This window comes from Oreochromis aureus, linkage group 20 (assembly GCF_013358895.1).
Source record: "Oreochromis aureus strain Israel breed Guangdong linkage group 20, ZZ_aureus, whole genome shotgun sequence".
In the NCBI taxonomy this organism is placed as follows: domain Eukaryota; kingdom Metazoa; phylum Chordata; class Actinopteri; order Cichliformes; family Cichlidae; genus Oreochromis; species Oreochromis aureus.
The window spans coordinates 24,074,377-24,089,353 of NC_052961.1; the positions used below are offsets into that span (position 1 = coordinate 24,074,377).

Consider the following 14,977-nt stretch of genomic DNA (forward strand, 5'->3'; position numbering starts at 1 on the left):
TCATGTCTTTGCTCATGTCAACTGTGCGACTACATTTCATCAAGATACCTAACTGTAACTCAGCTACTGATTTCAGTAACATGACATACACCAAAAACAAATCATCTTGATTAAAGGCTGAACACACTTTTAGAAAACTCCCATAAGCAACTATATTTATGACAAAGTTTATTTAGAACAAATATAAAATTTCAAGGTGAAACAGGAAATTATAACACTAATTGAAATCTATAGAAAATTGGAAACTTTCACATTTTCACAGTGTTTGCAACTAGTGCTGAGTACATATTTATCAGTAGGAATCACTTTCAATGTTCCAGTAGCCCACACTTTTAAGAGCAGCTACAGTCCAGCATATGCAAGCTAACATGTTCAGGAGTGTTCTCACTGGTCATTGACTCAGCTTGTGTACAGCTAAATAAGACTGAACTATGACCCAGTTATTCTTCTTTTGTGTGCTTTACTTGTCTTCTTCATCAGTTTCCATGTAGCACAAACACAGCTGCTCCTTTCCAAGCAGTATCAAGGAGTTGCCACTGCAATGCCAGTTCAGAGAATGAACTTGAAAACCACCTGGCAGGAATAAAAGTGACTGTGATGTCAATGCCTTTACACATAAACATGCTCATAGTAAGAAATCAGTATCTAAAAATACACTTCAACTTTGTGTAATGAGATTTTCAATTTCAGGGACATTTAAAGCAATAAATGTAAAGAAACAACAGAGACATTCTACATGTAAATACAGAGACAGTAAATTGATTCTATTTTCAATTAAAAACAACACAATCTTAAACTAAAGGCAATATGTGACTATGTTGCTGTGAAACTACTTGTTCGTTTACTAACAACTTGTCAATCAAAAGTTGTTATTAAATGAACCTACTATGGATAAGCCTCCTTTTTGAAAGTATGACCAAAATAATGTCCATGTCTGTAACAGATGGTATGCCCTCACAGACTCTGATCTATGCATCACTGAATCAGTAAGGGTAGGCAAATAAACTTTGATGAACAACTATCGAAGGTTATCCATGATGCCCAGAAAAACCTGAGCACATAGAAAAACTGTCCAAATATATTTCAGAAAAACTGGTGTAGTTACAATACTTTAGGGTTTCTTGTTTTCCTGTAGTTTAGCAAACAAAATGTTTTTTAAAATGGTTTGGTCCACTAAGAGCAGCCTGCATTCATTGGTCCTTGTTTTTTTCTTAAACGTCTAACCGAGATCCACACTGAGTGCTCTTAAGCTCAGTGCAACGAAGTGTAGATGAACTAGAATTCCAGCCAGCTCTAATTTTGTTGTTAAAAATTTTGGCAACAACCTTTGACTAAAACTAAACTTTGATGCTTAAATTATGATTAAAACTAATAATGTTTAAATCAAAAGACTACGATTTAAACTAAATCAATATTTGTTGATTTCCACTCTTTTCAGCCATGCTGTTTTAAACAATTTGAGAATAACAAAGCAAAAGCATGTTTGGTGTCAATCGTAAGTTCTATTTCATGATATCAGTGTTTAATATTCTATTAGTGTAAAATATAAAATGAATGAATTTAACAGCGACCTTGTGGTTACCATGGAGATTAAATAAAACGACAGGATGGTTTACTGGAGTTCTGCTCCTTTCCTATATCTGAGAACAATGTAATTAAGCTTTGGACTCCAACTACTTGAAAGTTCAATTGTTTTAGTAACCAAGGAAATTACCTTCAGTAGGGACCTGAACAGCAACACAGCCTCCTGGAGACCAGAGATAGAGCTTGGTGTTGCCAGTACATAGTGCCAACCGGGGGTGGCGTGGGTCCCACTGAAAACATCGTACAGCTGATGTCTGCTCCAACACAGCCTCCAGGCTCATCTTCTGCATGTTCCACACCCAAACAGCACTCGCCATATTGTCTGCAGTGACAAAAATAGTCATACACATTCAAAACCACGCTCAGCCGAAAGAGCCAATACTAGTATCATAACAAATGTACACAAAAAGGTCAGTCAGTTATGTACTATATAGGGTCAAAATTATGCAAACAAGGTCAAAAACATACAACAATCTTCTTTATTTATTTATAGAGCACATTTTCAGCCATACATAAAGCAGCCATACATAAAGCAGCACATATTTAGTTAAATGTCCCTTAGCACACTGCACCTTGCACCATCAGCATAATTCTGGTTGAAACTGAGGTAATTCAAATCAACTTCCTCTCAGCTGAGGGTGAAAGCAGTTTCTTTTTAAAACCTCTGCAAGTGGAGTTACAAAATACAGTTACAGACACAGCTAAGGTTGTTTGAACTGATGATGCAGGAATCTGCAGTTGTTTAGAAATGGCTCCAGGACACATTACAGACTTGTGTAATTCAGTTTCTCAGTTCTGCACTATACTTTTGCCTTTGACAAGTTAAGAGGCTTTTTGGGACTTTCACCACCACATATTTAAGAATCTAAGTGAGTGCAGATTATGTTGTGCAATCATTTAGGCCAAGAAAAAGAGCTGTTCACAGAAATGATTCAAAGGTCAGTATTAATAAAACATTCCTGTCAACAATTAGTGCAACAAGAAAGTTCAATAAAAAAGGTAAAAGAAAAAAAATCTCACCATTTTTGGTGGCTAGATAGTGATTGTCTGAGCTGAATGCCAAAACAGAGACACCAATTTTGGGGTTGGCTCGGTCTGGGTCTGGTTTGACCACAGGAATTTGGACTGGCAGTGAGCATATCTCATCTAGATGAGGCAACAACAAAGAGTTTATTAATGAGACAAAATTGGTTACTTGACCTTGGTAATTTTAGACAAATATCACTTTAAAAATGAATACTGCTTACGTACATTTACTCTGGGTGTTGAAGAGTGTGCTGCCAGTAGTGATGTTGTGCAGAGACATTTCGTCAGTGCCAACAGCTGGCCTTCTCTCCACTTCTTTATACACAGTCTAAAACCACAAGAAGGAGTAATTAAATGACAATCAAACAATGTCTTCCAGGCCCATCAAAAACGCTCAATACTCACAGCTTTTGTGCTTTCCACTGTTGCAGGGTGCTCAAACTGTGCGATTTTTTTCCATGTGATATGATTGATGATGCGCACCTGACATAAAGATAAAAGTGTCTTAATTTCACTGATACTAAAAATTGCACACAACACATTCTGCTCAAAATAAAAATGAACCTGAAACTATACTAAAACTTTTATTTAAGAGAGAACTCTAGAAATTTTACACATCAAAGTCTCCTTATAGGTCTTAAAAATCAATGAAAAAAGTTGTGAAGCTTTTTATGACTTCAGGAGGAACTGCATGAAATTTGTAGCACGGAAGACCTCATCTTAAAAAAACAAAACAAAAACAAGCAATCATCAGGAAAGAAGCAAGATTTTTTTGACATCATCCATACTTTTTCATCATAGCTGCCAATTGCAAGGAACTGGCTACTGGGGCTCCAGGACACAGACTTGACACCCAGTGACCATTCATAGGCACTGTAGGTTGACAGCAACCGGCCATCCAAAGAGTAGAGCAACACCTTATACTGTGTAGAGGATACATAGATACATACACATGAAACAGCATTAATAATAATGCTTTTATTCTGTTGCTAGCACTTAAGTATAGTGGTTAAGACAACCTTTAGTAGACATAGATGTTGCAGATAGAGGTCAGTGTGCTTCATTATTAAATTTAGAAAGCAGTATATTTTTTTTAAATATATGTGGATTCCCTTTAACTTATGCATAACACATCTCTGTAAATCTGTTATGTTAGGTGTGGGAACTACAGAATGTCTTGTGTTATGACTTTTTTTATGACTTTTTATACAGCGTAATTACATTTTGCAGTATTCCTGTTTCCAATATTATGAGACTCTTGTGAGGTGATCAATACAAATTTGTCCTATCCTGCATAAGTGTTTACATAAAGAACACTTGTACCTATTTATAGTACACCAACCATGCCTCAAAATTTAAACTGCAGATAATGTTGTTTTATAATTTAAAGCTGACTCTTTGATTACTGTCTTCCTAAACTGGAGTTTTTAAACTATCCACTTGCCATTCTTGCCAGGGTACACTGTGTTAACACTGGGTTAACTGAGATAGGTAATTTGACATTAGGTAATTAGGTAATTAACTAACCTCTAGACAACTGTCCCATACTGCCAGCACACAGCCATTTGGAGACCACTCCAATCCTGCCAGGTCCTGTGTCTCAGTCTCAAAATGCTGTAACAAAAAAGTGGCATAAATGAAGTTAATTAAGACATTCATTAAAAAAAAGTTAATATTTTAAACTTAATTTTTCCTCATATCTAGGACAATATAAAAAGATAAAAGGAAACAAAATAAAAAATATTTCAGCTGTTCCCAGAAACACTGTGTTGGGTGCCCAAGGTTCATAAGTGCACACAAATACCAGTCTGTCTGATCTGGTTGAAACAGAGATAAAAGAGAAATCTCGGTAACTGACTCTTAGTGCTCCTGGCTCCTTTCATCAGGGCCCATTATAGGCCCTGTTAAAAATTATGACCCAGTGACTTGCACAGCTCTGCCCTGCTGTAGTCTTGTCGTTTAAGTTGTAAACTGGATGATCTCAGACATCTACTTAAAAACAATGCAGCTATTCAAGTAAGAGACATGAATGCTAATGACTTTATTAAAACTAGAATCTATTCGTCTTTTATGGGATGAGCATTTGCTGCGTTACAAACATGTGCCACCTGCTGCTAAAAAAAGCATAAAAGCAAGTGTCTCTCAGCAATTTGTCCCTTACAGCACATACTGTTTTTAGAACTTTCGGACTAAAATTTAAGTACATCAGATATAAAGTAGTTCCTCAGCAGAGCCTGCGGAGAATGATTTCAAATCCCATGTTTTGGAGGGAAATGGGGAAAAATGAAAAAGCAGTAGACTCACACAATGAGATCAAATCAAACTGGTATGAACAAATTACACAAACACCATAGATTCAATTCTATGTGTTTTAAATATAATGTAATGGAAAGTGGCTGTGCCGCTTTAGCAGCAAATTTCACGTAACAATAAAGGTAGTCATAATGTATGGTTAATAAGTCTATATCTTTTTGGGAATCTAAATTAAGGTCCCTTTCACTGTAGTTTACATGTCTTACTCAGTTGATGAGTACATTTAAATGGCCTTACAAAAAAATCTTATGCAGCTGTAGTTCCACTTACCCTGAGTAAATGCCAGTCGTCACACACAAATATACTAACAAAGTCTTTGCAGTCACGACGTTCAGCCAAGGCCATATAGGACCCGTCTCTGCTGAAATCTATACCTGTGGGTATACAAATGGTTTCTATGGAAGATCAAGAGGGAATTTGAACAAATTCCAAAGAACAAAAAGTGAGGAAAACAACTCTAAAATGCCACTTTATTTTCCAAAAACCCCTCACTGGTAAAAGGGACCGTATTAACAATTTGAGCATCAATGACACATACAATAATCACTTTTCCTTCACAATTTTTATAGAGAGTATTTAGTCATAGTAACAGAAAGAATTTCAAAATAATATCATCTTTCTTTAAAACATGTCTATGTAACAGTTAGGAAAAAAGACAACTGTCCATTCTGATCACATAATACATGGCTTAATCTGATTTTCATTATCTAATTCTTTGGCACCATAAAGTCTGGTATGCAACCATCATGGCGATATTATTTATATGACAGCTCTGAAGATACACAGGTTGCAGAAGGGCATGGTATTACATGTGGAAAATGGGGAGAGTCAGACACAATCATTTTTCCACTAGTTGTTGACAGGCCTGTTATGAAGAGCATGCCCCATTTACTGAAGAGAGCCACAGCTGTCAGCATAGAGGACCATAGTTTGGACCCATATCCTTGGGTAGTGCCACAAGGTAAAGAACGGCATGTGATTCATGGGGAATGCCAAGGCATTTAGACTGCTGGCCATGTCCTCAGGTACACTCGTAGTACACATACATTCATATCATATCAGTTTCATACTCACCTTTCTGACATGCTTTGGGATACTTGATGTAAGATACAGCTTTAGTGCACAGTGACCAGACGGTGATTCTCAGCTGTAACCAAAACAGAGAAAACAAAGAAAAGGAAACCATATATTATCTTCCAAGTTAAATGATGGAAAAGATCATTCTACCAGACAATAAAAAGAGTGTAAACACATCCATCCCTTTAACCGCAATGACAAATTCAAACTATCTGACCACTGGTCTTCAATAAGAAAATTAAATTATAAGTTATTTGGTAAGTGTTACATCCATATGGCAAGTGGTTGTCAATAGACACTAATATGATGTCAGTCAACCAGAACACTTTTCTATACATAAAGATCAGCTATGCAAATCCAGACTGCATTTCCCACCATGCACTTTAACAGCTGTGGAAGGACTGTCTTATGTCTTTGAAGGGACAAAATCTCTGTGAGAGTCAATCAATCTATCATTAGACGATGGCCTGGAAAGGCCAAGTGTGTGGAGTGTTGTCAATCAGTGTGCTTCCCCAGGGAATGAATACACATGTTTAAGAGCTGTAGCCACTGAAAGGGACCAAAAGAGGTTACCCTGTTTAAATTAAGACTTGAGCACATAAAATTAACAGATACAAAACAACATCTCAACACATAGCAGGAATAGGACCAGTCAATTTAGTAGCCAAGATGTAATGTCAGACATGTTTGCCACAAGTGTGACAAATTGACAGCAAGTTGTGTGCATTGCCACAAATGAGAAGCAGCTATCTGACCACAAGTCGGCATAACAAAGAGAACACATGTGTTAATTCTAAGTTTTGACAGCAGTCACTTAAATACCCAGCGGCCTCACTTCAGCCAGACTCATGCCAACAAAAGCAAGTGGCCAAACATGACAGATAAGCTGATCTAAGGCGTATGACAAGCGGTATCTTGACCTTCAAATAAGGAGCACCAGAAGACTCTTGGGACACTGTTACAGAATACGTGGTTTGTACTGCCTATGTGTTAAGGTGTTCAGAGATTGACTGATGAAGTTAGATTCAGCAGCAAAACTCAACCTTGTTGCCAATTTTCCCCAGTGTTCACTATAATACAATTGCAACATTACCATTCCAACAACAAATTTCTAAAACTTCCAGATGCTAGAAAAACAAGTTTTGTGATATCTCATCAACGCAAATTTTCTGGGCTGAGCAGATGAATCACTTTTTATGTTTTGTCTCCAGTTTTGTGCAAAGGAATATTATTTTTGAATCCTCAATTAAGACTGAAAAAGAATTTTTTCAGTCTTAATTTTTAAGACTGGTCAATGTGAATTTTTTTTCAATACTACAACTTTTTTGTAATTGTAGTATTACATCTGTTTAAATAGTAATGGCAAAAAGTATGCTGAACAAAAATGTGAATTACAATTTGAACACAGAACAGCATTTTACTACAGTTAAAAAGGCAAGGGCTTTTTTGTATAATTTAAGGTTATTGAAGAAAAGCATTTTTATCCTTGGAAATAAATGGTTTCATTTGAGTCTGATAATATGAGTAGAAGTAACAGCAATAATAAATTATTCTTCAAATAACACTTTATTTTTGGCAGTAAAAAAATAATGTAATTTCCATTTAAGAATGGGCAGAGCTAAAACTACTGAAGTGACAAGGCTTCAGTATCATCAGAGTGTCCAGACAGATATTTGAAACGGTCCAAGTTTGTCACCTGACTGGACTGAAGTGTTGACCCGCGTGTTTGGTCCAGACATCCAGCTGTGTAGGCTCTGTAATAACACCACACCGCACGCTTCCTGGACATCCCCTCAGACATGGTGCCATGACAACTAATACCAACAGCGCTCAAACACAAACAGACTTACACTTCTTAAATACCCTGAATCCACCACATAAGGGGCGCTGGGAGATCAAGACCCAAAGGCAGTGTAACTTTAAACCTGGTGGAGGAAGGTTAGCATGAGGAAAATAGGTGAGAAATGCTTTTCCGTGTAGAGTGAGACTCTTATGTGGTAAAACTACCCTTTAGATAAAGTATCCTCACCAAAGGTAAGCAGAAACGTAGGACTACGGTCTGGGGGCAGGAGTGGTGTTAAAGACAAAACTCTCCTAAAAAGGCTGCTGTTTATTTATCAGAGAAAATGGTTACGAAAAGCCCTTGGAGACTATACTAGAAGGTGGAGCAAATAATAATCATGACATATTATGACAAGTCAATATGCTTAAAATGATGTCAAATATAATTAGTGGGGTTCATTTATACCACTAAATACATGTAATATGTAATAAAAGGTATTCTTACAAAAAAAATAAAATCAAAATTTGGGGACCTTCCCATCAGGAAAACCTGTAGGCAATATGATAACTACAAGAATGTAAATACTACAGTTACTGACAGCAATCTGGAATAAAACGTACCCATCAGCCATTCTTGTTGCATTCTTATTGCGCGCCTAAGCGAGTGTGAGAGAACGGTCGAGTGTATTTGATGCCATATAGGCCTATCTGTCAGCAGAGGATTAGTTTGTAGGCATTCCACGTAGGAAGCCATCTCAAACCAATATAGCCTATTTCTCCTGTTACAGCCTTATGATGCTACCAAGGAACAGGAGCCTTTCACAGCCCACATAGGGTATGGGTGAGCTATTGTCCCCTGCTGCAGTGCTTAGGCTCCCTAAATTTACAGTTCGGTCCGGTAGCATTGTTGGCAACACTGCCACATTGCTGCCAACAATGCTACACGTTAGCAAGGCTCCAGCTGTACTAGTAAAGAATTCTAAGGCTAATCTGATCCCAACAATGTAAAAACCATTAGACAAGTCAAGCTCAGCACTGTCCTTGGCTGGACTTTTTCCACCCTCATTTAGTAAAGCAGGATTAATGTGGATGTGCGAGTGGCATTTTGTGAGGTCCTAAGATAAATGAATGGAATTCAAACAGGAGACCAGTTGCGTGAAGTCTCACAATACATAGGCTAAGTTTCAGCAATGTGACTTTGTATTACATCTATGACAAATGTTTTAAAAATTTGGGCAAAAACAAAGTAGTTGGCTTTAAGGTGCTTCATTTCACAACATTTCAAGTAGTGGTTAGTGGTTCTGACTTCTCCTACAGCTTTTGTTAACACTAGATGGAATATATATAATCATTTTGGTACAGCTACAATGACAGTTGTGACCTAGAAATTTGAAAGATCTTTTGCTTAAAAAAAAAACAAAACAAAAGAAAAAACAACTGAGACAGCCAGACAAACACAGACAGCAGATTTATTGATACATAGACAGACAAACACATACACAGAGGCATGATCCACACCACAGGCAGCTGTCCCTAAACAAGTTAATATAGCAGGCTGTTTATGAGTGGGTTGAAATTTAAGCCTGACACGAACACCCGCCTGGCACAGTCTTAATGAAATCTTGGGCTGGGGTGAAGGTAAGTTCAGTGGGCTCTCTGGCAATGCCACAACAAGTTCCTAATTTTTCTCTGTTAATTAAATTGGTTTTGAAACCTGCACCACAAAAGGCTGCTCAGTAAGCAGCAAGTAAACCTACTTACATCCAGCCAGTTATGAGAGAGATGGGAACTACAGGTTTTTGACTGCATAACCGCAAAGATTAAATGCTTATACTAATATAAATATATTTTGACAAAAACCTAGAGTTTTTGACAATGATTAAAGCTCAGTGTTACTTCAGCAGAAGGTTTGCACAATAACCATATTGAGCAGCAGCTTCACCTGTCACAGACAGACACAGCAGCTGCAATTGTTCACACAACAGTGGCACTCCATGCTGTCTGACATTGGCCTTTTAAATTGAGTAATGACCATTAAATGTAGCACATAAAGTATCATATCACCTCTCCTTTCCACAGTACATGCAGAATATTTTCCTCAAGTGCCAGTGTATTATAATCGGTCTGACATCTGTTTGTCTTGGAGCTTGTCTGTTTTTTGGGGCTCATTTCTCAGATTTGTTTACCAGAACTACTTGGTTTGATTTGGTTTGAACAAAATAGAACATTAATTTATAGATACACCGTTCTCAGACTGAACTTACATTTTCACTTGTCTTGATAGAAAGATAAAATAATCTGCACTGGGTAGACCTTTCAGCCTTAGCGGTTCTACAACGAACGCTAAAACATCAATGGCACAAAGCTGCCATATGACAAAAAAGGGAGCAACTTGGGGTTCCTTGCCCAAGGACGTTTCAACATAAAGAGGGATAGGGACTGACATGGGAAACCTCATCTACTACCTGATCCCAGTGACAATATCAGTACAGCACAACATACTCCAACAAACTCACAAAAAACAGCCTTCAAAATAAAGGAAAATGAGCTCTACAAAAAAATTCCATATAACACTGATTTCAGGCTAAAACTACAACAATTCTTTCTATTCTAGCATAATTTTTCTTTTATAGTTTTACCTTTTGACTGTGATTTGAACCAAAACTGCACTTTGCTATACCACAAAAGGTGCAAAGCTTAACAACTTAATATTAGCTACATGTAATTAATGAAAACAATCATTTTTTTTTGTCCTAATGATGGATACAACTTTTTTCCTCTTTTCTCCTTTGGTTGCTTTTAAGGTTTTTTAGAACCTTTTTGCAGCACTTGGATATTGGACGAAAAGGTGATTAAAATGTAAATAAAAGTAACGACATCAGTTTCATTTTCTAATAGCCACATATAAGTTAATTAAAAAGGCAAATGTGTAGTTGAGAAATGAAAGAAAGAACGCTGACATTTTGTTAGAGAAACTAAAATTAAGTATCAAGAATCAATAATCATCACAGCAAGGCACTGGCAGCAAGCAATTTAAATGAGGTTATGTGGAATGTGTTCACAATTCAACGTAGAAACATTAGAAAAATGAGTACAGTTTATATTAACCATTCAAAACTGCCCACACACATGCTCAAATGCAAGATTACTGCACTAAGATTGTCTATTCACTAAGCTGTAGACAAATGCCATAGCTCTTTAGGGGAGGAAAATGCATTCCTTTCAAATTCTGTTCCTTTTTAAACTTTACTTATCAATAAGATTCTGACTGAAACAAAGCAGACATACCACAGACACTTGCACTCCTTGCACTCTACTCCAGACAAGACACAGTTGTGTATTAGACCACAACACCTGTTAAATGATTCCTGGAATCAGGTTCAGTGTTACTGACATGGCCCACCAGTGCCTCCGTCGTATTCCACAAGCCCCAAGGGTAGCTGCTATAACAGCACCCCTTACAACATGTGCTTACTATGGAGAGAATATAAGAGGAATTTGGAGGCACAGACAATTTATTTGGTTTGTACTTAGTTTTATATACTTGCGCAATCTCAAAATCTCCTCAGCTGGAATTTGGTGGGTGCATGTACATACTGCATGTTACTTCAAATTTCAAATATTTTTAGTAATGACATAAAACATAAAAGATGCAATCTTAAAGACTTTTGTCTGTACTTCCCCCTTAGAAAAATAAGCTATTTCTGGTATCAAATATGTACTCCTGTTTTGCAAGGTCATTATTGTGGAGTGAAGGAATGTCCATCAGTCATGACTACTGATGATTTCCACATACTATGTATTCTTGGATCTGATGTTTAGAGCATACTACTATCAGCTACAAGTGAACCACAACTAATAGTCAAATAGTCATCAAGGATGGAAATGATTATAAAGTGCCTTGAGGCAACTGTTGATGTGATTTGAACTGCTCATGTGATTTGGCACTATACAAATAAAATTGAATTGAATTTAAATAAAATGAAATGAGCATTTTGGCTCTTGTCTTATAAAACATATTTCTGCTTGGCTTTTTATTTGGGCAGTAAAAGTAACAGCCATATAAAGTATTAATGTTATTCATTTAACCTGCTCCTGGTTAGTGTATGGCATTTCTGATCTGGTTGGTTTTATTCCATCAGTGTTGGTAAGCCTACAGTTACTGTATTTTTATGACCAATAAAACATCATTAAATAGACTTGATGCCAAACAAAATACCAGACCTCCATCGGAAGGGCATATATACATTGCACTCGTGTTCCAGAGGTACTTGAAGCCCATGTATGACAGGACGCTAACAGGAGGGCAGCTATGAAATCAGGCTGAATACATGTAGCAGGTGGGGGGTGTAGGGGGCAGTCAAGAAAGGCTCTGGTGTCTGGCTATTTTCAGGTCCCCCGTTCCTTGCAGGCCAGCAACAGTTGAAACCAGACAAGCATAAAACACATTTCCATGTGCATCAATGCACACACACACATGCACAAACCAACTTCACACTTACATGGAACTCGGTGGTGTTGAGAATGTGACGTCCATCTGGACTCCAGCGTGAGGAGACTAGTCCTATTGAACCCTCATCAATCTTGCAGTGCCAGTCCGGCTGTTCAAGAGACCACACCTGAGAAAAAAAAAGTCAGAAGGAAGACAGAGCGCGACACCAGGACAGCAAACGGCAATTACTCATGACATCCTTTACACACATCCTCTAACTTTCTCAGTTTGATTTCAAACAGTAAGAACGCATCAGACACAATGAAAGACTGGCACTGGATACCCTTTCAAAGGTAAGCAACTTGAGCTACGATGTGCATGAAACTGACATCACTTCAGTAACAATAATTACTGCAATTCTGTCACTTTGAACACTATCTGATCATCCTAAAATAAAGAAGTTAAAGCACAATAAAAATAAACAGCATGGTTCTAGATCATCCAATGACAGAAATAATGAATATTAAAAGTTATTGCACCTTTTTGAATGCTAAATAGTGAGTTTCACTGAAAGCAGTCTCAGACTACTTCATCTAATGTGGACTCTACTGTGTCCTTAAAGTAACAGCAATAAGAATGTATGTATAAAAAAGTTAATTAGTATACATTTTTAAGACTAAAAGAAGGATGTACATGTGATTGAGACTTTAAACGGGACATGTCTGAAGCCTCCAAAAATTTAAAGTACAATATACAATCTCAAAAAACTACAACTGAAGATACGGAACATTTGTTCTGAAGAAGTATTTCTGTATGTCATTAAATCATTTCTAAATTTAGGGAATGTGGCATTACTGGTCTATTAGTAGTTTGATTAAATAGAGCCTGTGCAACTAAAATCCACATACATCACTTTAGTAATCAGTTTCTATCGATCCAAAAAAAACCCCCAATATTATTTATAAGAATTTGTAATTATTTGTATAATCGTGAACAGTGTTCAACTTGCAGACTGATCACCTTTATTCACAGCACATAAATGGTCAGATAACCACATTACTTTTCTCTCAACCTACCTGTACTAGTCCTCTCTTGTACATAGCACACAGAATAAAGAGAGAATCAGAGGACCACTCCATATGGGATATTTGGTCAAGGCAGGTATACAGGTGCATAATCTGCAAGGTGCTCACATCTCGCACCACTAACCTGTACTGCACACATGTAGCCTGAGGAGTAAAGCCAAAGACAACAATCAGCAAGGAAATTACCTATTTCCAGCTTATCCATAGAAATAGGTAATTTAATGGTAACATAACAATGGTAACATAACAATGGTAACAGTAACATAACAATGGGAATGAAAAAGATTTCTTTCTACCGAAACAATTAAAATACTACAAAAAATACATACTGCACTACTCAAACACTTACCAAATACTTTCCATCTGGGGAAACTTTACAAAGCTGATTGGACTGCTTGAAGACCTCAGAGAAATTCATCTTACAGTGACAATTGTTTTGTCACCTATGAAGCACACTTCCAACTGAAATGAAATTGATTAAGATATTAAATCTTTTACGGTAAAGGTCAAAGGTTGGTTAAAGGTAAATCAGCTGTAGTAATTTCAGCTAATATTATTTTATTATTATTCACACTTTTGGAAATATGTTTCCAAAAAAACTTTTCTCTATTTTTCTTACACTATATTTTCCATAACTTTATTTATTGTAGTTATAATTTATTATATTTTTATAATAACCTGTGCATTGTGAACATAAAAGCCCAACAGGGGACACGGGTTAGAAATTAGCAATAAACTATGTGCAGCACATCAGTTTCCTGCTCCGCACTGGGACCATGTTAAACGTCATTGTCCTTTTCAAATACATAAAATTTAACTAAAACAACTGCAAAAGATTTGCAATTTGTACCACTCATGCCAACTCACGTAGTTTGCAGGTATTAACACGTGATGGCGCTAAAGGTCCAAGAAAATAACTAAGCCTCAAAAAATAGGCATGCAGAAAATACACAAAAAACTGTTTCCTACAGGAAAAGAACTCGACTTATATGGCAACTACTTAGCTGCGTAAAACGGACTTAATCCTTTCCCACATCGAGCATCATCACAAACAAAGAAATTTTCGTAGCTATCTTGGTTTAGCTAACTCTTAAGAAACACCTGGAGGAAACGAATTCGTCGAGCGAAGCATGTCTGAACGATGTGTTTTACTGCGATTTTTGTCGTTGGTATAAAATTATTTAACCAGTGGATAAGAACTGACCACTACATGCTTAAGGTAAAGTTAGATGTTTAACTAGCTGTCACCAATGACTGAGCTCGCTCAAGGCTAGCATATAATGCTACTAGCAACGAAGGACTCTATGGTAGCTTTCGACCAAATATCACCGTTTAATGCAAACACTTACTTCCAGCGTTAATTGAGTTGTTTTTGTCACTTAAAAGATTAACGCAAAAAGTTCAAGAAAGACTTCAGAAAAGTTTTTTCTCCACATGACTGCCTTCGGGTGCATACACTGTTGATTCAATTGTTGATGGTTTGTTTGGATGAATACATGACGACATACTGGTGTTCTCCAATCAGCGTCTGCTGTTAGAGTTTTCTTGCCTTCTGGGAAATGTAGTTTATAATTGTATTTTCACTCGTTTCCTACTGCTTGTGAGCGTGTGTTTCTGTACCAAATCAATACAAACCTATAAGCATCATATTATCATCACAGGGGTATGGGCTTTTAAT

At 37.0% G+C, this 14,977-nt stretch overlaps 1 protein-coding gene across 1 annotated transcript; it reads right to left on the minus strand.

Annotated features, from left to right (window-relative positions):
• Window positions 1–151: 151 nt before the first annotated feature.
• Window positions 152–14,804, minus strand: wrap73 (WD repeat containing, antisense to TP73). The gene is made up of 13 exons (XM_031738222.2): window positions 14,649–14,804; window positions 13,649–13,761; window positions 13,291–13,443; window positions 12,285–12,401; window positions 5,998–6,070; window positions 5,194–5,297; window positions 4,138–4,224; window positions 3,399–3,533; window positions 3,016–3,093; window positions 2,836–2,938; window positions 2,605–2,730; window positions 1,715–1,906; window positions 152–573 (listed from the first exon to the last, which is right to left on the minus strand). Exons 2-13 carry the CDS (start codon window positions 13,715–13,717, stop codon window positions 461–463), a joined length of 1,350 nt encoding a protein of 449 aa, XP_031594082.1. The 5' UTR covers window positions 13,718–13,761; window positions 14,649–14,804; the 3' UTR covers window positions 152–460.
• Window positions 14,805–14,977: the final 173 nt, after the last annotated feature.